The 25,926-nt window shown below is 34.8% G+C and overlaps 1 protein-coding gene across 1 annotated transcript in view; it reads left to right on the top strand.

The window, feature by feature from the left end:
• LOC145671863 (proteasome subunit beta type-6-like) overlaps positions 1-25,926 on the top strand; it is a 58,546-nt gene that overhangs the window by 26,536 nt on the left and 6,084 nt on the right. Inside the window, exons 3-5 of the mRNA XM_081741090.1 lie at positions 9,512-9,643; positions 13,077-13,206; positions 22,277-22,427. Of these exons, the coding sequence (XP_081597216.1) occupies positions 9,512-9,643; positions 13,077-13,206; positions 22,277-22,427 (413 nt within the window). The remainder of the gene's footprint in view (positions 1-9,511; positions 9,644-13,076; positions 13,207-22,276; positions 22,428-25,926) is intronic.

The raw sequence follows: 25,926 nt of genomic DNA on the forward strand, positions 1-25,926 counted from the left end.
TTGTGAATTAATTAATACTTGATCTTGACCTACAGATTAAATGTTTTTTTTTTTTTTATGAAACCAGGGTTGGCTGAAGGATAGATATCTAAAGGCCATAAATAAAATAAGCGAGTAGTGAATTTAATGCCCGGTTAACGTTTGTTAAGGTCTGTGTAGCTAAGTGGACAGTGTGTGAGGCTCTTATTTGCAAGGTTATTGATTGGATACGTGTGTCTGAAGTAAAGTTCTGTTTGCAAGACACGTTACGAAAATGGACCGTTAACAGTTTCAGCAACGTGTACATTTTTGCTACCTACATTTATGCGAATCTTCTACTGTGTCTTACGAAAGTTACAAAGGGCTTATGAAAAACATTCTCTAACAGGTCACAAGTGTTAAGATGGCACAAGTCATTTTTAGAAGGCCGAGAACAAGTGAAAGACGAAAGTCATGCGGGAAGACCTTGTAACGGATGAACGATACACATATAATCTTTAAATAGCCCCCACTACCCACAGTCCTGCGAGAACGGACGTCACCCCACCTCCCCCTTTAGAATATAAGAATTTTAAAAGGAGAGAGAAAGGAGAATTCCACTCCCCCACGGCTGAGAATAATGACGACGTGAAGAGTGAGGTTCAATACTGGAAAAGGCTTATACTGAATGCAAAATATCCTATTAAGATAATCAGGAGAATTTCTACTACTACTTGTAAATGTAAAAAGTTTTCTAACAAAATGGAAAATTTTATTATAACAAATCCGAAACGTGATATATAAATATAAATATAGAAAACATTCAACAAATTTAACAAGTAAGAATATCATTAATCGAAATCTCCGTTTGCAAGCAACATTAATTTTCCAAAAGTATTTTTTTTCCAAGTGACAAAAGTTTCTGAAGTAAATACTATAACCAATCGTAAATCCAAATATAGAATTTAGAAACCTATACAATAATTTCATCAAAAATGTATGGAACTCGAAGTTACTGCAAAGTGGCTTTCTTTGGAATGAAAATGTGGGAGGAAAAGATTCCTTATATATGGGTCAAAATACATGAGTTACGAGCAACAGCTCTCCTGTACCTATAGATCCCTCTTTTTTTTCTTTCCTTTTCAAAGCGGGCCTAAGACATAAATCATTCATTTAAAGTCTCCACTAGCCTTAATATTTTCCGTAATTGGAATATATTCAATTTCCTGACTAGCGACTTTTAACTAGTTTCCCAAGGAAAACAAGATTCAACACGTTTTTAACAAAAGGCATAACTCTGCCTACACAAAACCATGTACCTTAACTATTCGGTTAACTATTTTTACCTTTTTTTTCGCAATATTTGTTAGAAATAAATGCTTCCAAATATACTAAGTAATAAAAATGTCTTCTGAATAATAACCATAGTCAGGATCTGTTAAAGTTCTCAAAAGAAGTTAATTAAATTATACGATTATACGGAAAGAATATTAATTTAATGACCCATTATTTCATTTAGAGGACCTAACACTCTTACCTCATTTTATACACTGCGAAGCGCTTCAGTCTTAGAACAAGAACCTCGGCTGCAACGTGACGTCATCCCGAACGCCACGACTCGCGCAAACCAACCGAAGGTTAAGCAGTGCTTCCAACTCCAAGAGAAATAACCAACTTAACAGTAAGCTGGAGTTTCATCTCACAAATTTCCTTTACAAATTTTTCATTTTATTATGAAACTTGGGTGGGTTACATTATATCCGAGGGTCGGTCAAAAAAATTCCTAACCATAACAAATCCCAAGTTGAATAATAAAATTTTTTCAATACATTACCAAATCTTCCATAATTTTTCAAATGCTAACGCCTTCTTTACAAACTTCTACAGTAAATTTTCCAATTCCTTACATAACATACACAAAGGATGATGATGAGGTACTTACAGAATGAAAAGGGTTGACCTCTCACTTTCTCGGACGAGGCATTCCTGCAGGAATAAAAAAATATATACAACACACAAAATTTGTTCGAACAAACATCCTAAAACATAAATAAGTACAATATTAATAATTTACTTAACCTCAATTCTCACATCAAATATTTTTTTTTGTGTGTTACCTTATGGGTTAGGTTGATTAACTTGTCTCGGTGGAAAATATTTCTTACAAAAACGAACATGGCGTTTTATATGAACATATGGTTTTTCAATATTTTCTAGCCAAACTGTATTTGGTGTAGGTTTAGAAATAAGGCGGTATGGGCCTTCCCACTGGGGGGCTATCTTTGGATTGAAATGTTTCTCTGCTGAAATTTTCATGAACCTTTTAACCAATACTAAATCATCAATGCTTAAATTAACAGGACTATGTTTTTGAGTATATACTTTCGCACTATGTTTCCAAGCGCGTTCAATGTTATTATTTATATTGACTAATTTTTGCTCTTTATCCTGGTCATCGTCTAAAAGATCTAAATGCATCAACCATTTAACATCTAATGGATGGTAAAATTTCTGTCTCATATAAAGTTCACATGGACTAGTCCCAGTAGTTTCATTCATACTTATGTTAATAGTAAAAGCAATTTTAGATAGTAATTGGGCCCAATTCTGTTGAGACTTATCAACATAAATACGAATTAAATTTTTAACCGATCTCAGCGTACGTTCGGCTCTGTTCGATTGTGGGTTATATGGGGAGAATTTTACACTCTGTATGCCATAGCTATACAAGAATTTCAAGAAGTAATCACTCACGAAATAAGAGACGCCATCATTTAGGACTTTACCAGGAAAGCCGTATCGAAGAAATAATTCCTGTAACTTATTACAGATGATTTTTGAGGTTAGTCGTCTTAAAGGTTCTAAAAAGACAAAACGACTATAGGCGTCAGTGACAATTAAAATATATTCAAATCCAGAACTACTAGGCAATTTTCCCGCAATATCAATAAACCAGGTATAATTTGGGTGCATTACCTTTTTTGTAAAATATTGACCCATAGGTTTTCGATTGGAATCTTTACAGGTTTGGTACAAATGGCAAGATTGTATAAAATTCTTAATGTCAGAATATAAAGTAGGCCAGGTATACTTTTCAGCGACCTTAGCAATGGTTTTTCGATATCCCATATGCCCACCATGAATTATTGGACAATGAGAATACTCAATAATCGACTGAATTAAAGAATTAGGTATTACAATTCTAAATCCATTATTCCCTTTACCTTTTGTCTTTTTAAACAAGATCTTATTTCTTAATACATACGGAGAAACTTCTTCCTTTTGCTGTAACCTATTGATAATCTCTCTTAATTCAGGATCCTTCCTCTGGTGATCTGTAAGAGGCACATTAAACACAGGATTTTGCCAAAAATTAATGAAAGACAAATTTACTGTTTTATTATGATCTTTTACGACTTCCATTGTATTATCGTCTTTTGTATAGAATTCTAGATGGTTTCCAACCCTTGAAAGGAAATCGGCTATACTATTTATTTTCGATCTTACATGGACTATACGAAATTTAAACCTTGAGATTTTCTCTAACATAGTTCCATATCTCCTTTGTCTTTTATGGTTATTAAGTAACCAAGTTAAACTCTTACTATCAGTATATACTACAAAGGGATTTGCCAAGTAATACTCAAATTTTTCCAAAGATAAAGAAAGAGCCTTAAGTTCTAATTCGTATATATTTTTACTCCAATCAGATTGTGGAATTGCCCGACTAAACATAGATACAGGTCTAAGATTCCCTTCCGAATCATATTGGCTGAGAACCCCAGAAAAATGACGCAAAGAGCTATCACAATGTATTACGAAGTTGGAATTCATATCTGGGACTTTCAAAATGACCCGACTACAAAAGGCATCTTTTAATTTTTGTAGGGCTTCATCATGAGCTTTAGTCCATTTAAAAGGCATTTTTACAAATCTTAATTCTTGAAGGGGAGCAATTAACTCTGAATACCCATAAATAAATTTTGAATAGAACGAGAAAAATGAACATATTCTGTTCACTCCTTTTCTGTTCTTTGGTTTTGGTATCTCCTGGATAGCTTTAATTCTTTTAGGGTCTATTGACATGTTGCCATTTTCAAAACGAAACCCTAAATATTTAATACTAGTTTGAAATAGACAGGACTTCTTTTCTGAAATAGTAATTCCCCAATTTCTTAGTCGAGATAATACCTCCTCTAATAGAGCTTTATGACTCTCAATATCTTTGCTAAATAAAATTATGTCATAAAAATATATCTCTAAATTCTTACCAATTAACCCTTCAAAGACTTTTGACATCAAATTACTTAAAACAAAAGGTGATGACACTAAACCCATTGGTACTGATTTATATCGATAGATTTTGTTTTTTGTCACAAAAGCAGTAATATTTCTACTCTCTTCAGACAGAGGAATTTGGTGAAAACAGGATTTACAATCAAGTTTTGAAAAGATATTATTGTCCGAAATACTAGATATTACATTCTCCATGTTAGGAGAAGGATAGCTGTTTACCATTACCTTTTTGTTCACTTCTCCGTATGAAATTACAAGCCGCCTGCTTCCGTCTGAATTTGTTACTAAGAAACAGGGCGATGTGTAGGGAGAATAATCTACTTCCTCTATAATATCGTCTTTTAAAAGCTGGGCAATAAAAGAATCTAATTCCTTTTGCTTATGCGTTGGAAGTTGATAAGGTTGCAATCGAATGGGAGTTTTATCGGCAAGTTCAATTTTGTACGTAAAGTTTTTTACTCTACCAATTTTGTTTCCAATAACATCAAAATATGAAGTTAACAAGTTATTAACATATTCCTGTAAATTAGAATCACATAGTAATAATTGATCAGGAACCGTATAATTACCTTGAGATTCCTCCGGTTTAGTCTCCGGTGGATGCAATATGGACTGATCAAAAACGAATTCCACTCCAGGGTCAAACGTGGTATTAACTCCGCTGTCTCTGGTTACTGAAGTCGATGGAATCAAACTCAGATTGGAATTACCAAAAGATCTAGGCTGAGGTGTAGCTTTCGGACAACCAAGGTCGCATGGCGGCTGCTTTCCACTCACCCCATTCCTAGAAGTATATGCAGAAGCGAGAGAAGTCTGGGCACACAAAAGTTCATCAGCTCGGATCATAGGAACCACTAACTTCCGAGCTTTTATATTATATAAATTACCCGCAGTGTCTATTATGGCATCGTATTTTGTATGAAAGTCATTTCCAAGCAGAAGATCAAACTCATTAGAGTCCACGATGAAGAAAATTTCACTAAATTGGTGTCTTCCAATTTTAAAATATAGTCTTACTCTCATATCCACTGTAACTTGTACATTTCCTAAGCCGATAGTCTGAACGTTCACCTTTTCTGCCTTTATTTTACACCTTTTTCTAAGTTCATCATAAAGATGTCGAGCCAAATAAGAGTTCGTACTCCCAGTATCAATTAAGCACTTAAAACGCATACCCGTAATGTAAACAGGAATCGCTAACAATTTTTTCAAATTACTATCATTTTGTTTTACGTCTAAGTTATTTTGAGTTAAGTACTGAGATTCTAAATTATGGTTATGAGAAAATTCCGCCTTATCAAAATTTTTATAGTTAGATGGTAAAGAATACATAGCTGGAGAAACTAAATTTTTATGGAAATTTATCGGTTCACGAGATTGCAACACAACTTGCTGTTTTGTGTTCTTCGCTCCGATAAAGGAAGATGATTTACGGGGTGGTACCAAGTCCCGTACGCTACTACCTTGATTACGTAATTTGTAATAATCTTTCCTATACCTATGCAAAGAATCATAGTGTTCTGCAGCTAAATACAATTGATTTAAATCGATAGGCATACCTCTTTCAGCTAGAAATTGATGGGCAGAAGGCGTTACCATATTAGTGATTAAACTCCAAATGGTGGCTTCATCAAAGGACATATCAAGTACGTGAATAATCGATAATTTATTATCCACGAACTCATATAATGAATGATCCTCCCGCATGGGAACGTAGAAAAATAATCGCATGAATTGTGTTCTACCAATAGTGGAAATAAATCGCACCACTAAATGTCTACAAACTGTTTGACAAGGGGAAGCATCCCCAATGAACGATTGTATAACTTCTTGCATTTCTCCTTTTGTACGAGAAAGACAAGCTACCAACACAAGATCTAAAGGCAAACCCTTTCCTCTGACAATACTATCAAGTTTTAATAAAAACTGAAATGTAGACTCAGTATTGGTACCATCTATTATAGGTAGATTATTAATATCATGCAACAAAGATTTATAGATTCCTTCCGAAGCAAATTTCTCAAAATTTAAAATTTAATGAAGCTGCCATATTAAATGGTCGATCTCTATATTTATTTTGAAAGCTCTGACTCCCTCCTACTCTTAAATTAGGCGAGGAATTCGCAAACCGTGAACTGTGTCCCACATTACTTTGTGGATTCACGTTATAATTTTGATCCTGAAATGGTCTACTTTGGCCACCTAGTAAAGGTTCGTGAGGATTCACTTGAATATGGGCTGAAGGCCTTAAATGATCAAACATAGGATTACTAAATTCATAAGAATATCCAAGAAATTCATCCCCACCAGAAGTTGAAGAATCCGAAAATCTATACTTTACATGTGTCTCCTTTGACTGTGCCATCCTTACAAGCACACCACAAAATATTGAGCACAAAGAAACCAAAAGGATAATTAATACTATTTTTACAACCTTATCAATAATTATTTGCTTATTACACACGGACCTACTAAACCATAAATTTTGTATCCGACCCCGGCAATACTGTATTAAGTATTTTATGTCAACATTCATATACAACATTTATATTAACTCAACAAGAAAGGCATAGTATAATGAAAATATGTTATTTAATTTAGAGGTTAATTTGACCAAAGAAATACACATAAATTTTAGAATATAAAGGGAAACACTTTTGGCTGGACCTCCCCGAACCGGACCTCGAAGCCAGTATAAATTTGCCTTTCCAGGGCAGTGTATAAAATTTATATTATTTAAAAATTATATATGTAACGGATGAACGATACACATATAATCTTTAAATAGCCCCACTACCCACAGTCCTGCGAGAACGGACGTCACCCCACCTCCCCCTTTAGAATATAAGAATTTTAAAAGGAGAGAGAAAGGAGAATTCCACTCCCCCACGGCTGAGAATAATGACGACGTGAAGAGTGAGGTTCAATACTGGAAAAGGCTTATACTGAATGCAAAATATCCTATTAAGATAATCAGGAGAATTTCTACTACTACTTGTAAATGTAAAAAGTTTTCTAACAAAATGGAAAATTTTATTATAACAAATCCGAAACGTGATATATAAATATAAATATAGAAAACATTCAACAAATTTAACAAGTAAGAGTATCATTAATCGAAATCTCCGTTTGCAAGCAACATTAATTTTCCAAAAGTATTTTTTTTCCAAGTGACAAAAGTTTCTGAAGTAAATACTATAACCAATCGTAAATCCAAATATAGAATTTAGAAACCTATACAATAATTTCATCAAAAATGTATGGAACTCGAAGTTACTGCAAAGTGGCTTTCTTTGGAATGAAAATGTGGGAGGAAAAGATTCCTTATATATGGGTCAAAATACATGAGTTACGAGCAACAGCTCTCCTGTACCTATAGATCCCTCTTTTTTTCTTTCCTTTTCAAAGCGGACCTAAGACATAAATCATTCATTTAAAGTCTCCACTAGCCTTAATATTTTCCGTAATTGCAATATATTCAATTTCCTGACTAGCGACTTTTAACTAGTTTTCCAAGGAAAACAAGATTCAACATGTTTTTAACAAAAGGCATAACTCTGCCTACACAAAACCATGTACCTTAACTATTCGGTTAACTATTTTTACCTTTTTTTTCGCAATATTTGTTAGAAATAAATGCTTCCAAATATACTAAGTAATAAAAATGTCTTCTGAATAATAACCATAGTCAGGATCTGTTAAAGTTCTCAAAAGAAGTTAATTAAATTATACGATTATACGGAAAGAATATTAATTTAATGACCCATTATTTCATTTAGAGGACCTAACACTCTTACCTCATTTTATACACTGCGAAGCGCTTCAGTCTTAGAACAAGAACCTCGGCTGCAACGTGACGTCATCCCGAACGCCACGACTCGCGCAAACCAACCGAAGGTTAAGCAGTGCTTCCAACTCCAAGAGAAATAACCAACTTAACGGTAAGCTGGAGTTTCATCTCACAAATTTCCTTTACAAATTTTTCACTTTATTATGAAACTTGGGTGGGTTACAACCTTCAATCTCAACAACGGATGACAATGTGAGGTCAGATCGCGATTGACGGTGAGAATGATTAGTAGCAGTGGCGTATTTAGCATTTTGTTTCGGGGGGGGGCTATGCACAACAGGTGAATAAGCACTTATAATTTACCGTAGAAATGGTAAGAAGGATTATTGTTGTACGTGGAATTTCGGGGCTGCTTGAGTCTGATAGCCACCCCGAAATTCCACGTACGCCACTGATAATAGTGTTAGATTTGAACCTCCTTTAAGGTGGTTCCAAAGACCCTTGTTATATGACATTCTCTATTAACGAATCTTTGAAAGAAGCAATTCCTGTGATTCCTCAAACCTTCAATTCGCCAGCTCCCATTCCCTTTGACTTCTTTTTATTACCCTTGCCCATAACCATTTGAAAATGTGTCATTTTGGTATTTTGAATATCCAGAATAACGTAAACAACGAGCTTAAAATTATTCCAGCAGTGCTACGAAGAATGGAAGCAACGTCTTCATCACTGTTTCCTAAGTGGACTATTTTGAAAGGAAAAACCTTGAATTGTAAAAATAATAATATTATTCGTTAAATGAAAAATCAATCTCATTACTTCCTTGACACACCTAATACAAAACTGGACTCTGTATTCAGTACCAAGCATCAACCACTAAAAGTTCATTTTTTCAAAACAAAAAAAAAATAAAAAAATAAAAAAAATAAAAAAAATAAAAAAAAATAAAATAAAATAAAAGAGATAATATTTCTACAGCGGGAAATTCCAGGCATAGTTGGTCACCCACATATGTTGAGTGTAGGCATTTCTTTCGTCTCTATTTAATGAAAGCCGGCCTCGGTCTGCACTTGCTTTACAATGTATTACAATGTTTAATATATCGTATGAACTCAATTCTCAATTCTAACAATTTTCAACAATGCTCAACTGTAATCAGGGGCGTCATTTAGGGGTCTGGGGCAGGAGGGCACAATTGCCCTCACAAGAATTTGAGGAATACACATTCTTTAATCGATTGTCTTCTAATATACTGGCACAAAACGTGGGAGTTTTATGTCGGTGATGCTCTTACCCTCCTCAAGCAAAGTCTGAAATAACGCCCTTGACTGTAATCTCGTTTAAGTGTGTGCGATATTGTGAGCTTTCAGGGAACTGTCTTATTTGTCTTAAAAATTCACTTCTAATATTCAAGTTTGTTATTGTACTTTTATCTTATAGCTACATACGTAAATACTTACTTTGCAGGCCATATATAACAAATAGAGTTTCTGACAAACTAATGAAAGTTACCGACAATATTTATTGTTGCCGTGCTGGGACAGTGGCCCACACCCAAAGCATTGCTGAACTAGTGATTAGCAACTTACAATTACATGCGTAAGTACAATTAAAATTAGTAAAAGATAATGTATATCGTCTTATGTAAGCAGATTTTAATCCATTTGCATAACGTAACTAGAAATATCGATTTATTTAGATGTGTAGTGGATTTGAGGCACTAATTTAATACATGTAAATTTAACTTATTTTTCCTTAATTACAAACAGCAGTTATTTTGATTTAATTGATATTGTTGATTGTAGACATATAGAGTGAATAGAGAAGATGCCTGTTGGAGAAATTTCATAAGATACTATAAATTTGAAGTTGCTAAAGTAAAAATGCACGTGATAATTGTATATAACGGAGGTAAAAGTAGATCTGAGATGGTAGGGGAACGGATGATATCACCCCATCCCCCGTGGCTATCTTTTCCCATTGTATTTTATAGGAAGTGCAGGGACGCCATAGACATTTTCTGAAAGTGGGGTAACGGCGTCCTCTCGCGTTCCCCCTCACGCACAGAACCACAGACGCGTAAGTTGACACAAAAATGCATAAATTTTGAGATTTCAGCAAAACGTTTAGATGCATAATTTTTAAGCATGCAACTAAATGCATAATGAAAACTTTGTTAATTGATGCACTTGTATGCATAAAATTCATTATGTAGGTAAACGTTTTGCTGAAATTACAAAATGTTATGCATTTTTTGTCTCCGACTAAATCATATGCATGCATTACTTGAAATAGTGGTTTGTATCGCTGGTTGTATATTCCTTAATATATACAGGACTTCCAAGGGTGTGGAAAGGATTAAATAAATTTAGAACACTACTAAAACTAGGCTTTTAGGTGTGATGCAGGACAGAGTGCAAATATTCCATATTACAAGAGAGGCTCTACGGCCATTTTGGAAATTGCCATACTGGATTTGTTTTAATTCAGTGAAATATGGACTTTACGATACGCTGCTATTTTTGAAATAAAGTGTGATTTTTTTAAAGACATTTAAAAGATTGTTTTTTATATTCTTTGTTAGCAAAATTTTGATCACATAGGTCTAGAACACATACAAAAACTTGTCATTGTAAGTTCATTATCATAATTTCGTTCAGGATGCAAACAAGCAGAGAGGAAACTAACATACTATCGTTATAAAAACACAGCCTATTTCAAAAATAGGATCGGATCGAAAAGTTCCCATTTCTCTGAATTAATTAAAATCCAATATGATACCTTCCAAAATAGTCGCAGAGCCTCTCATATAAAGTGGAATATTTTCACTGTGTAATGCATCACACCAATAAACCTCGATTTCATAGTTTTGGTAGTGTTCTAAATTTATTCCATCGTTTTCACACCGTTGACAACCCTGATATCATATGTGCAATATACAATTTAGGCCACTCAATTTATGAGACCCATCTCACTACGTCCCAACAATTGTGAGAAAATAGTTACAAACATATGGTCTTCAAACAGTATATCTTACAAGTCAAAAAAGGAAAAGAACTCAATTTATTATACATAGCCTTTTGTTTTACAGGTTTCTCTACAAGAGCAGTTTTGTCATTTTCACTCACGATAAAACTCCAAGTTATCTTTGGTAAAATAAAAGAGCTTGGGTCAATGTTAGAAAAATCTTATGATCTACCGATGGGAAATAATAAAAATAATAAAAAAAACTATAGAGTAAAAAAATGTTGAAGCTACCAACTCAGATTTTATTTTGTATTATAAATCAAACTTTGTATGCCTATGTTCTTTGAATCTTTCTATCGCTTTTTATATGAATGTATTTTAGGGTGTTTTCCCGTTCTGCCTAATTCCCATTCTGCCTAAAGGCCCTACAGCACTTTGTAGAAAATATTTTCAATTATCTTATCTTTAGGCAGAACGGTAATACCCGTTCTGCCTAATCTATCGAGATGGGGAATTTGTGCAGTGAGGGATCTTTTCTAGGGAATTTTTCTTTAGTAATTCTAATAGATTCTGTAAGAAGAATAACTATTTCTTCAAGTTTCATCATATATATTAGATGTTATTTTACTAGTTCTTCTCGGAAAAATGACTAGGTACAGTTCTGTTATTAGCAGTGTTAGGCCTATTCACGTCTTCTTTAGTAAAGATGTGATTTTTTAATACTTACAGAGAAATGGAAAATTAATTGACTCAGTTACAAGAAAGTCGTTTGACATTGTAACTGAAACGAACATAAAATAAACTTATTTCGGTCTAATATCAAGTCATTTCACAACAAAATTTTGTTCAGTTTTCCAGTAGTTCATCTCCACCATCCTAAGGCTCGCAGTACGTAAAAGGTGCTACAATTCACATCCTCAAGATATGTTTGGCCATATATTAAACAAACAATTCAAGAGGATGCATAATTCGGTCTGTTTTCTTTTTCTAAAAAGAGCTTTTGTCTTCTACACATCTCTTTTTCCGGCATCACCTCTATACATGATCAGGTGCTTTGTCATCTATACATGATTCTGGACTACACGCAATATGTCGTACTTATATTATTAAAAAAATGGGGCCACGTTGGCTCAGCGGTAGAGCGTTCGCGTCTGGTGCATGGGGTCCATGGTTCGATCCCAGCTCGAGCCAGATGAGCTTTGTGGCGGACAAACACCGTGTGCGTTGGTTTTCTCGGTGTTCTACCGTTTCCTCCCACTTTCCACGATTTCATTCATTCCTCATCATCACTGTCTCCTTTAGACTAGCCGGCATTACCGTGGGACGTAAAACTTAAAGATTTCATTTCATTTCATTTATACTGTCAATGTAAATACTAACAATACTAAATACCACATATCGCCAATATAGCCAATACAATTGAAATAAAGATCTCATCATCGCTGTTCTAAATGTAAACAGTATGCAACCACTTCTATGTAAGCCACCAACCCTATTACACGTGATTCCAGCCTTCTTCTGAATTATTTGATTTTCTGTTCAATTCGCCTATATTTAAGCTTCGGTTCCTTCGGCTTCTTTCTTACCTCCAACATTAACATAGAAACTTCATGTTCTAAAAGCTGATTTGCTACTGGTGAACCCAGTAGGCAATCAACTTCAAAAGTTGCAAACTGAAACAAAATCTTACTAATTCCTTTCTCTTCCCGATTATCTGATCTTTTGATTTGATTGAAATAAAAATGTCTCGGCACGAGGAGCACGATATTCTCTTGTGAGCTGATAATACGGACGTTAAGCGCACGATGGGGATGGCATTGTCGATGAATTTGCTGGTGTACCACATATAGATAGTTCCATATGAGTGCTCGTACACTGCCAATACACGCTTATTTCATTCTCCTACCTTCTCCCGTCCTTTGCTCTAGTATTCCTCTCTGATTGTAAAATTATGGTCTTACGCCATGTATTGGCCAGTTGGAAATCACTGCGCTAGAATATTATTCCAAATGTTTTTTTTTTTTTTTTAAATTAATTTTTCAGATACAGATTTTTTTCTTTCTAGGATTCAGACAGGTCAACCAATACTAGTAGAAAAAGCAGCAAATGCGTTTCGTGCTGTCTCTTACCAATCACGCAATTCGATTACGGCATCATTTATAGTTGCTGGCTGGGACCCTGTTAAAAAGGGACAGGTAGGCTTGACTTATGAAAAGTTTGATTATTACCTATGAGCTAATCATTTGTGCATTTAAAAATATTGTACGTCCGTTTATGACGTTCTGTTGTCATGGGTTGATTTTCTTTTCTTGTCATAAATGCAGCCGTAGTTGTATCTCATTTTTTGCATTGTTTCTGCCGTAAACGTCCAAAGTATTGACTTGTGTGACAATATGAGTATCTGGGTAATAGAAATGGTCTAAAGGAAAGAAGGATGTATTATGAGGTTTGACACAAGTAACTGAGTTTAGTATCTAAACCACCTTTCTTTCTTGCCCATTGATTGATATGAGTTAATTATTTTAATATTTTCTTCGAAATGAACTGAAATTTTAATTGTGTGATTTTACTGCTTTCTTCTTCAACTCTGATTAAATATGCCGCGATTTTACAAACTGAATTTGCATTAACATAAGTTTACTATTACTAAATTTTATTATAACTTTGCTATTACTAAATTTTATTACGAAATTTTTAACATATATACAGAGTGGGCCATTTATCTTGATACGTCCTTATAACTTTTAAAATAGTACATTTAAAAAACGCTGAAATTATTGTACCATGTAAGTATCACCAGGGGACGTTGTTTGACATACTCTGTGATATCACCAGGTTAACAGTGTTGCCAACTCAACATAATGTTATATTTTTTTCAAATGGTACTACAGCTAGTAATAAGCAAATGCAAGACCAAGACGAAACTTGGGTGCTCTTGGTCTTGGTGTCGCACTGGAGCCCTTGATCTTGGCCTTGCACATCCAGGTTTGGTCCTATAAAGTATTTGCAACTGTCTTGCAAGTCTTGCTTTTGTCTGTCTTAATGTGTGAATACTAAAAGGGATATCTTTTTAAATGTAATATTGTTCATTTTGACCAGTGGCGGCTGGTGACAATTTATTAGGTAGTGACAGAACTATATTATTATTATTATTATTATTATTATTATTATTATTATTATTATTATCATTATTATTATTATTAGAACATATATAGAATTTCAATTTAATTATAATCGATTGTGCTTACATTATCAGTAATCAGGTAGGTACTGGTTCTCTTGCTCCTTTCACTGAACTTATATTCTTCTTCATGCCAGTCAGTTATATATTGAAGTGAATTCAGAAATCAAATTTGGGGAATAAATCTTGAGATGCTCTTATTTAACTAAGTTTGTTATTTATCTTGTTGATAAAAAAGACACATACACACTGATATTGAATAAAACACGAGTACACTGTTTAAAAAGAAACACTTCACTTGTACTGTTTATTCTCTTCGAACTTTCAACTGAACACGTTTGGTTGACTAGTTAAGATGCACGATACTGAAACTCCATGCGACGATTTTTCTTGCTGGAAAAGACGTGGATATTTTTTTTTTTTTTTTTTTTTTTTGTTAAAATTATATCTTATTAACGAATGTCTTTTCACATAACAACATGCCTAACGCAGTTAATCTTTCCTCTTTCATGGTATTTCTTAGGAAAGTTTTTATTCTGTTCAACATCGAGAAACATCTCTCTGCTTCTGCTGTTGACATTGGCATAGTTATCAACAGTGTTGAATTCAGACATTTTCACCCGGGGGGGGGGAATGTGGACTCTTCGGGGGGAGGGTTGTTTTCCTATATTTTTGCAAAAAAGCAGCATATTTAACAATTCCATTCACATGCACATCTTACCTAATATTGAAACTAATTGCTGATAAATATTCAATGTGAGATTATAATTTTAAAAAAATCGTTTAATTTTATCTAAAACATTAAATAAAGACTGGCAAAAATATTTTAGACTAAACTTTAACTGCTATTTACAGTAGCTATTTTACTTATTTTTTCCTATATTCAGTAGTTACTGTTTGTTACTAATGTAGAAGTTTTTAAAAAAGATTTAAATTAACTCAAATATTTTTTGTCCTAAAACAAACATACATAGGAATATCTTAACAAAAAGTAATCATTCTTTCTCACACTTCTGATTATAAATCAAGCATATTAGCGTTGGTTTCTTCACTGCATACACATCAATAGTTTAGTTTACGAAATCTTCAGTAGAATTAGTGCCGTGTCGTGGAAAATCAGCGCTTGGCGTGAGAGTATACGATGGCACCCCCGTACATATGAGTGAGGTCGACAGACCAGTCGGGAAACGTGAGAAAATTTTAAAAAGTAAACCCTGCCTTTCCTTGATTTTGAGCAATTTTTATTACTTTTTTCATTTCATTTTATATATGTGCACATGCCCACATGTGCACATGCGTTTCATTCCTCTCTTTTTTCTTTCCTACTTTTCTTTTCTTTTTCCCTCCCGAATTTTACGCCCCTTTTTTCGGCGCCCGGGGTCGTCGCCCCGCTTGCCCCTCTCCATGCCACGGCACTGAGCAGAATCTTCGTCACTTTCAATAGCAATCTTTCATTTATATACTACTATTATATTGATAAATTCTATATAAACCTCTAACCCAGGAGGGATAACTGTTCCTTCCTGATCCCTCTAAATGACGCCCTCTGAATTTCACCCTTTAACTGACCTATTTTTAGTTAAAGAAAGGTGTGTTTACTTTAACAATCGTAAAATACATTTATGTCTGTTACTTCCGATGCGAGAAATGGGATTTAGGCGCTCTATTTCAAATAATGAAGAACTGTACATTTTAAAGAACTGAAGTCTGCTGACATCAGAGATCATACGGAACGATCGAAAGATCTTCCCTATCTTCCCTTTCCTATCTCAATCTGTGCTAGTGCTACCTACTAATATATAATATAGGGCAAGAGTATATATAGTACCTACTAAAGTACAAACCTTTCTTCAACAGTTAACAATTTCATGTTCTGCCAAACTCGGTGATAGCGTTAAGAAATATGGGTTTTTATTGACTATTTGGTATTGTATCTTAGATATTACATGTTTAATATTTATATAGAATGGGTCTGCGTCATTTTTATGTATATTGAGAGATCGGATTTCGTCTGCCCGTGCACGGAAAGAAAAAAATAATTAGGTGAAATAATTTCTACATTTTGTGACTGAAATTTTGGAAGTTTGGGGGGAATGCATTTTCTTCGGGGGGGATTCCCCCCCGGGCTACCCCTTGAATTCATCCCTGGTTATCAATAACTTTAAGAGTTTAACTGTTTCTTGAAACATGTCGCACAATTCATCGTCTATAATGAACATTAAGAATGACACCGCGCTAGACACCGTTCTCAATTCGCGTCTCGAATAGCACACTTGAAGTTCGCTTTTTAATTTCTTTTCCTCCTAGAAGGGATATTTTTTAACCATCTCACTGAGATAATTATCGGGGAACTCCTTTTTGTAATTGTCAAATTCTTCTACAGCAAATAATCTCGTAGCTACAAGGTGCTCAGTGAAGTGAAATCTAGATTTGATCTCCACTAGGATTGCATCTCAAACTTCTAATGTTCGTCTTTTTTTGTCGTTATAGAACGCCTCACTTCGCCATATTTTTGCACATGATCCGTTTCTTGCAGTTTCTAATTCGGTTTCTACTTCCTGAATAATGTTGTTAATTTGTTCTCTGACTGACTGCATACCAAGTTGAAAATTATGCAGATGTTCTCGAACCTTCACTGGATCAGTACATTTCTTCTGTAGTTGGCTGAAAACAGTTTCTACGTGTGGCATAATCTTGTGGAAAAAAGTCAACCAAAATACGAAATTTTCTTCATTTAATACAGTGAAACCTCCCTTAACGGACACCTCTCAATTACGGACACCTCTATAATACGGACAGATTTTTTTGTCCCGGCAAAAATATATGTTCTCTTACGGAACAAAACCCTCTCTTTTACGGACACTCTCAGAAACGGACGCGGACAGTCCTTTCTTCCCCCAAACGTTTCAATAACCTCTTCATAACGGACAGGAATTATTATCGGTTCTGTGATATATTACAGTAGACAGAAAAGTGTTTCCCCCACTAGTACCTGATGAACCATCAAACAGAACAGCTTCAAGCTGAACTTAAAATTCTTTTTTTTTTTCTGTCCGCAATAAACTGCTTTCTGGCGGAAATCCTAGAAAATCTTCAATAAGCAATAACACTCATGTAGGGTCAGTCGTATGGCCAAGAATCCTATGCGAAAGATCTTCCCTTCCCTAACAAATTTGGTCCTTTTTCCTCTGGGCCTTGCATCTTTCCCGACAATTTCATAGATTTTTCCCAAGAAAATCACAGTTGGTGGGTTTGTTGTCCACATTTTCAGTATTTAATAATAATATTGCATGCTCTTATTAAGCTATTTTTACTTTTAGTATAGGTGGTATGTGAATTAATTGATCTTTTTTACAGGGTGATAAAATGTACCGTGCTTAAGAAAATTACCATACACGCATTACCTTTTGCAGTATACGAATATATTAACACATCCCCCAGCAATAATATTACTTAACAGAAATGATTTGCTCCTTCATCCCTCTCAGTAATTCAAATACGTACTAAATAGATTTTCATATTGTATTTTACGTTATTTACGCTCATACATAATGTATTTACTATATATTAATGCATACAATTACCGTTGCGAGAAATTAAATTTCTGTAACCTCCCTGTAACGGACACCTCTCAGTAACGGACAAAAATTCATGTCCCACTGGTGTCCGTTATTGAGAGGTTTCACTGTAATAGCTTGTACGCGAAAGATTGAGTTAAGGTGGTTTGTAATGTTATATCTTCACAGTTTTCTATTGCTAACATAACATAAATTAGATCTTTCCGATACTCGTAAACTGTATTTACTTCACGAGACTGAAAATTCCACCTGGTGTGAGAAACCCGCGGCAACCCCCAAGCAGTGTATATGAGATCGTGAAATATCGGCTGCTTTCGGATTTTGGGTGACAAACTTTCGTTGTCACGAGCTAGAAGCAATGGAAAGCCTTTCCCGTATACAGCTGATAGGGCGCGTATATGGTGATACCACTATGCCAAGCAGCATTCAGAAGCAAGGGCCTGGTGACAGTCACCGAAGCAGAGTTGCCACCGCCAGGTTTTTCGCGCTAGGTCTTGCGACTAAATAGATACGGCAGCGGGCAGAAAAAAGGAAGAAATTCAGAAGCAGTTATGATACTTAACTCGCTTTCTTTTAATATTCTGAATCTTCTACCTCTCAAGGCAGTGACATGTCACGGCGTCACTGCCTCAGAGGCCGCCACTGATTTTGACGTGAATGTATGTTAGTGTACAGCAGTTTTTTCCAATCTGGGGGCCACGAGAGATTGATAATTAGTCCACGAGACAATTCATTTTCATTAAACTTTATCATGTTGTGATAATTGCACAGTATTCAATCATTTGAGAAGATTAGAATACAGAAAGATAAAAAACGAGAAAAACAAAATTACCGACAAAGACTGAAATATATGTGCAAAACATATCTGAACATCAATAACTTAAGGTATCAATACTTAAGCATTCGGATTAATAAAACTAAAATAACTACACGCCACATGGTCCCTAAGATGAGAAGCATTCTTGATGAGACATAAAAGTTATGTATTTTATTAGGGACTCTCTTCTTAACAAGCTGTTATATTCTGCTCCATATAATGAGAAGGGAAGTGCTCAGGACAATTATTATTGCACCCATAACTTAAATGTTTGTTTCGGAATAAGAGATGGACGCGGTTCTTTGAACTATTAACAGAATAAAGTTGTTTATAATTAATTGGTTCGTTCAGTGTAGAAGGGAATCACGTTCATTGGTCATTTTGGGCATATTTCATCTGTAAGATCTCTATCCGAAGCTCTGAGATTCATGTCCATATATTGTAAATAACTCTTATAAATGTTAATAAGTATTAACTTTTTTCATGCACTTAAGCGTACCGTACAAACTTTTTGTCTTTTCTCACAACTTTGGTATTTGGATCTGATTCTCTTGTGTTTTGAACGCCCCTCTCTAAATTTGAGTTAACAGAATTTGAACGATTTCACATGGATCTCATTTTTTGTTTATTTTGCGGACACTTTTAAGGACTTGAATACTCTTAACTCTAATCTTCAAGGTACACCAGTTACTGTGTTTTCTGTCCAAGACAAAATAGAGACAAAAGTCAAGAAGTATAATTTGTCACGCAACTGTTAGGAGAAAAAAAAAAAAAAAATGCGACTCCTTTCAGACAACGAGTAATTTTATTGATTTTATCCTAGTCTAGCGATGTTGCTGAAAGTATGGTTGAATATTTGATGACACTGGCATTTTGCGACTACGTATATTTTCCGATTGGTCCTGAAAAACTGATTAAGTGAAAACTCCTTTTCAACAGGGCCGCCCACAGGGGGACGTATGGCGCAAGCTGCGCCATTGAGAAAAATTTTGGGGGGGATTTTACTCTACTTTCGAACTAGCAATTTTACTGTCGGAATAGCATTAAAACACGATTTTGAGAAGCTAATTTTCAAAAATTTTCCAGGGTGAACCCCCGTACCCCCTGTTTCGATACTCGATGAATGAAGTACCGCGCAAGTAGCCGTATGAAAGGAAAGGTTGGTTCGTTTTAAGAGAGAAGGGCCGCCCACAGGAGGGATGAATGGCGCAAGTTGTGCCATCGAGAAAAAAATTGGGGGGAATAAAAAAAATTGGTGAAGAATTTTACTCTAATGTCGAATAAGTAATTTTGCTGTCGTCAGAATAACATTGGAACACGATGCGATTTTGCCCCCGCGAAGTGAACTTTGTGGTAGACAAACACCGCGTGCGTGGGTTTTCTCGGGGTTCTCCCGTTTCTCCCACTTTCTTCATTCCACCATTTCATTCATTTCTCATCTTCACCGTCTCCTTTAGCCTAATCGGCATAAGCGTGGGACGTAAAACTCAAATATTTCATTTCATTTCATTTACGATGCGATTTTTTTTAAATCTCGAGAATGAATCCCCCTACCCCCTGCTTAGAAACTCTATGAATGAAGTACCGCGCAAGTTGCTATATGAAAGGATGGGCTGGTCGGTTTATCGCTTTGTGGACATGTCTGGATCAGTCTGGATCAGTGGGTGAAGAAAGGATTCATTAGGCCTTACAGGTATTTGTTGAATATGTCTGGTTTTCCATACCTAACTATATTATACCAGATACTTCTATCATTATCAGCAACGAGTTGCTCAGCAGAGAGGATTATGAGTAAAGTAAAGATTGTAAAAAATAACTAAGAAGCAGCATGGGAGATGTATGGCTCTCCGACATGCTTCTCCTTTCTTCCGAAAAAGACATTTTAGAATGCATTCCCAACAGCGATATTATAGACAAATTTGCTTTGTCGAGTGAGCAAAGAAAAAAATTATTACTCTATAAAGGACATCAAGGGTAGGTTAATGTCACCACCACGACCAGTAATAATTTAATCCAACAAAATCATTTCTGTAAAAAAAAAAAAAAAAAAAAAAAAGTATGAGCGGCCTTAAAAAGAAGTGAAATCAAAAAAATGAGCGCCAAGTTCTGGTGAACAACAGTTACAAACACTCAAAGAATCACTTTCAAATTTAGATTTGAAACTTGCCTATGTTGTCTGTTGAAAATTATAAAGTAGTTTGACATAATTGTGAGCTAGTGGTAACCATACAGACAACAGCCAAGTTTCAAATCTAAATTTGAATTGAGCCAGTGAGTGTTTGTAACTGTTGTCCACCAGAACTTGGCGCCTATTTTTGTGATTTCAATTCTTTTTAAGGCCACTCGTACTTGGCTCTTTTACAGGAATGTTTTTTGTTGGATATCATTTCTTTTTATAGGCTAATTTCGAGGATAACATTTTCTTTTGGTATCAAACTCAATAACTTGTAACTTGCGTCTTACTTTTCATGTACAAGGGAATTATATCAATATTTTGTAAAGAAAAAATAATACTACTAATTGTAAAAAAAAAAAAAAATAGAATACCTGTGCCATACACAGTGTGTAGAAGTTTTTATACCCTTCAATATCATTATAGAACATATTTAGTATTGTACACTACCAAGACTACTAATAAAAGTAATGCCATTTTTATAATTACTACTGCCCCTACTACTACTACAAGCATTCTATAATACTACTACAGGAAATAAAAACAACAACAAAAATAACAATTACTAGTACTATAAAAACTACTGCTACATTGGGCAATTGTTTTTAGAGGACTTGAGTTTTGAGGAGGGAAGAGATTATTAGTTTTGGGGGGGAGTGCGCCATCAGCTTTGGGGGGGATGGGCACCCCTGCTTTTCAATACTCTGAATATAGAATTCTTCTGTCGAAGAACAACTTATTGAGCTGTCTTGAAATTCGACGTTCAAAATGCTGCTGTCTTCGTTACCGTCACTGAACATTGGTTCTAAATGAAGGGTATTTATCGTGAAATTCCCAAAAGGGTTGTAAGACACCTGCTGTCATTTTTTCAAAATACTACTTTTTCATCTTGTACGTATGAAAAACACACGTCATCAAAATTGCAACGCCAAAGAGGAGACATCGTAGAAAGTCCAAATTTACAAAACATATAAAGCATGGAAGGTAACAAATTGATTGGCACAACAGCGGCTGAAACAGCAGAAGTGCTGGGTGTGCCATCTAGCGACAGCAAGTAGAGGTCGGCCAAAGATATATAGTTCATTTGTAGATCAATGTTGGTGTATGCATATAGTCATAAGATGTCTTGTCGCCGAATGCGGCAGTCCCTCCAGCAGCTTTCGGCCTTTGATCGTGAACGAATAGTGGTGTATCGCGAGTTTATTTTACCTTTCCACGACATTTGTGTCCATATTGGACGAAACGATGCCTCAGTAAAGTGCATATGGATTCGACAATTAGAATGACAAATCGAGCCTAATTTCGGTGAAATTACAGCGGCCGCAAAAGTTGTGTTTACCAGTGTAATTGCTGTACATATTCAGGTGTTGACGTGATTTAAGGTATTAGTTCCTATGGTTCTAAAACCTATTTTTTTAAATCAATGAGAATCACTTATAAGTAGTTGCTGTACCTATTCAGATGAACTTTATATAGCAAATTATTTCTAAATTATTCTTTTAAAATTTTCTCGAAGGTGTACACCATTCCAATGGGAGGTATGATAATGAGGCAGCACGTAGCACTAGGTGGTTCTGGTTCTAACGTCATTTATGGTTATATAGACCACGAGTATCCTGAGACAAACCTTCCAAGTGAGAGACATTGCGTTAACTTGGTTACACATGGTAAATTCCAGTTTTGTTCGTTTGATTTCTGCTTTTAGTGTTGCCGTTGTAAAGTAAATATATTAAATTAATAGTTATTTAAAATCAGATGAGTATCATAATTATTTTATCGTATATTATATGAAAATACAGGGTGACCCAATGGCCAGTTTACTCGTGACAATGTGAAGAGATGATTACTGAACTTGAGACGTATAATAACATTGCAATTTGATATTGTTTTCGTCAGTATTGCCCTCCCTCTCTGGTTAAAGGTAAACTAGTCCATTGAGGGGCAGAAAAGAAGTGGAATGAAGGAGAGTTTCTATCTGTTGAAAGTTCACACGGTCAAAAACACCTGCTTGACAACAACAACTAAATGAAACGGAAATAGTAGTTCTGTGAGTTTAATATAGATATTCCACACGACGAAACATGAATAAACTTCATTCGATTTATATATATATATATATATATATATATATATATATATATATATATATATATAGCCTATATATATATATATATATATATATATAGAACGTGGTCTGTTTGCAACAAGCCGTGAAGGCGTAGAACACTTGATATTGGGCAACCGACAACTCACACACGATCTAAGAAAATCACATTTATTCTGACAAAATAGGGGTGTGAAATGCCATAAAGCGCCGATTTGTAAGTCCTATTTTTTTCGTCAGTTCAGTGAGGGCTGATGTTTATTAGCATAGTAGAACAATGGAGCCTGAGAAAATATAGTGATGATCTCAACGGGACTAAATCATCTGTCACACTATGGCTTAAATTATTGGAGTTTTGGACATATTTTTAGAGCAAGTAATAATTTCAAGGGGATTGTAGCCTCCAAGAACTTCTGATCTTATGACCGAGGACCTATCGTAAGAAACCATGTATAGCGCCTTAAGATAAAGTTTCCGTCATGTATTGCTGAAATCACTCCTGTTATGTTTCAAAAGAAATGTTGCTTAACCTGCACAAACATGTTCATCTCTGTTAAGGAGAGCAAGGAGGTCATTTAAGGCATTTATTGTAAGTTTTTCTACTATATAAGTATCATGATAATAAGTTTATTCTCTAGGTATACTGACTTTTAGATAATCCTGTATATGTAAGTAATCTATACAGAATTTAAAACGTGAAAAAATTAAACAAGTAAAATAAGACACAATGAGTAGTGATCAATCTTAACGAGTGGATATATATACTATTGAAACTGACATTCTATAGAATACATATTTAACAGAGAATAGGAAACACAGGAATCAGAAACGGAATCTACCTTGCATTAAAAAGAAAAAAAATAATCGTTTAGATTGCCCACGTGGCTACTTGGCAAGAGGTCTTGCCTTTGGTACAGGAGAATCGAGTTCAAGTCTAGGTATTATTAAATGTGTTCGAATCTCACATTATACTTTTCTAATCTTCGAAAGGACTCCTTCAGCCATATTTAGGCCGGTAGTACATTGACTAGATGCAAGACAGTCAAGCAGAGCCACAGAAAATCAGGAAAAGATGCAAAAAAGAGAGAGAAAGAGAAAGAGAGAGAAAGAAAGAAAGAAAGAAAGAGAGAGGACAGGCATTTGTCTAGTGCATACTCGAGTAAATGTAAAGTAAATGTAAAGTTTATGTAGTATTTTTGTATTGGATTGCAGCGACTTATGATACAGATACTATAACTATATAAAATTTTTAAAGCAAATATAGTTCGCACAATTAAATACTCACTATTAAATATTCTGACCCTTTCACTCACTTCACTTTCACTAATAAATAAAACACTTTATATATAAATATTTTTGTATCATCTTATGATTTCCCTCTCATATTCACAAGGCATTCCAATATTTCGTACTAACATGTTCAAATTCTCTTATGCAGTTACAACTACTATAACCTGCATAAATAAAGAGAATAACGCATAAAGTTATTGTTTATTTACTATACACTAAACATATTTTAAAAAATAAAAATAAAACACTATCCTCTATTATACAGATTTTGAGTAAATTTTCTGATTCTGAAAATTATACTTGACCCTGAATCTGTGACCCAGTGACAGATCTAGAAGGTAAAAACTGGAGGAGGGACAACCAGAACCCAGACTATGATAAGTATATCATGAATTTACTATAAACTTTTAAAAATATATAAATAATGGCTGAAATTATTTTTGTCACTCGGAAAACTGGAGGGCATAGGCCCCCCAGCTCCGGGCTAGATCCACCACTGCTGTCACCGTCGTATTGTAATGAATACGAGGGTGCACTTGCCTCAGCAGTAAGCATAGGTAATTGAGCTAATCGGTATTGTCAGACACAAACGAAAGAATCATTTAGGACAAAAGAAACAAATATTTTTAAAAGAGAAAGTTTATATGAACAAAATCTTTTGTTATTAAGGTTACATAATATTGGGAGCTAAGGGCTCTGACTACAAGTTAAAATATAACAAAAGAAAAGGTTATGTAATATTTGTGTCCAAAAATTCGCAATTGACGATCGGTACGCGAAGAAGCAGTCTGCCGTCCACAAATCTCTCGGCGCGTTTTACACTCACTCGATATTGTATGTGTACATCAACTTAACTTATTATGAAAACAGTATATATACATACCGTTATATATATATACATTATAAATAAAACACTTTGATACTCACTGCCAGTCGAAAATTTCCGGACAGATAATAAAACAATGAAATATTAAGTTAGGCTTGTAATACGATGCAATTTAGAACAGTATACTTCCTGGTTTACAAACACAATTCTATCTTTGAGATGAGGATAACATGCATGACGTTACAAAACGAGAAAAACTGGCAAATCGCTTAAATGTTCTTCTCGTCAAAGAAAAAACTCTTCGCCGTTATCACACTTTCACCAATCAGGGTGTGGTTTACAAGTTTTTGCAGATATTCATGTGAAATATTCTTTCAGACGATCTGCAGAATGTCACACATTTAATCAGCATATGTTGGACAGTCTTTTCGTATACTTTTGCCCAACTCTTACCAGATAAATTCAATGAGGTTGAGATTTGGAGACTGTGGAGGCTATTTCATAATAGAAATATCTCTCTCTGTTTTTTTTTCCTTCTGAATGTAGTTCAAGCAAAGGAATCCTAAAGGAATAGCATGCCTGTTTAAAATGGAATAATAACTACTCTTATCCTAGCATCCTCTTATCTACATTTCCTAGCATCCTGTGAAACGAACAAACTCCATGTTTAATAGTTTGGATTACGTAGTCATGAACATTTTCTTTATAACTGATCTTCCAACTTAAACTCGACTTCGTTGACCAAACAATTGAAATTTTGACTTAATCGTCCATAACACATGTTTCCACTGCTCTATTGCCCAGTTTTTGTGCTTGAAGGTCCATTGAAGTCTCTTTTGTTTGTTCCTATATCGTAGCAGCGGTTTCCGCACAACAGCTCTTCCCCAGAGTCCAACTACTCTTAATCGTTGTTACACAGCATTAACTGAAATTTTTGTACTGAGGG

Source organism: Thermobia domestica, chromosome 15, assembly GCF_964235325.1.
Source record: "Thermobia domestica chromosome 15, izTheDome1.hap1.1, whole genome shotgun sequence".
NCBI classification, from domain to species: domain Eukaryota; kingdom Metazoa; phylum Arthropoda; class Insecta; order Zygentoma; family Lepismatidae; genus Thermobia; species Thermobia domestica.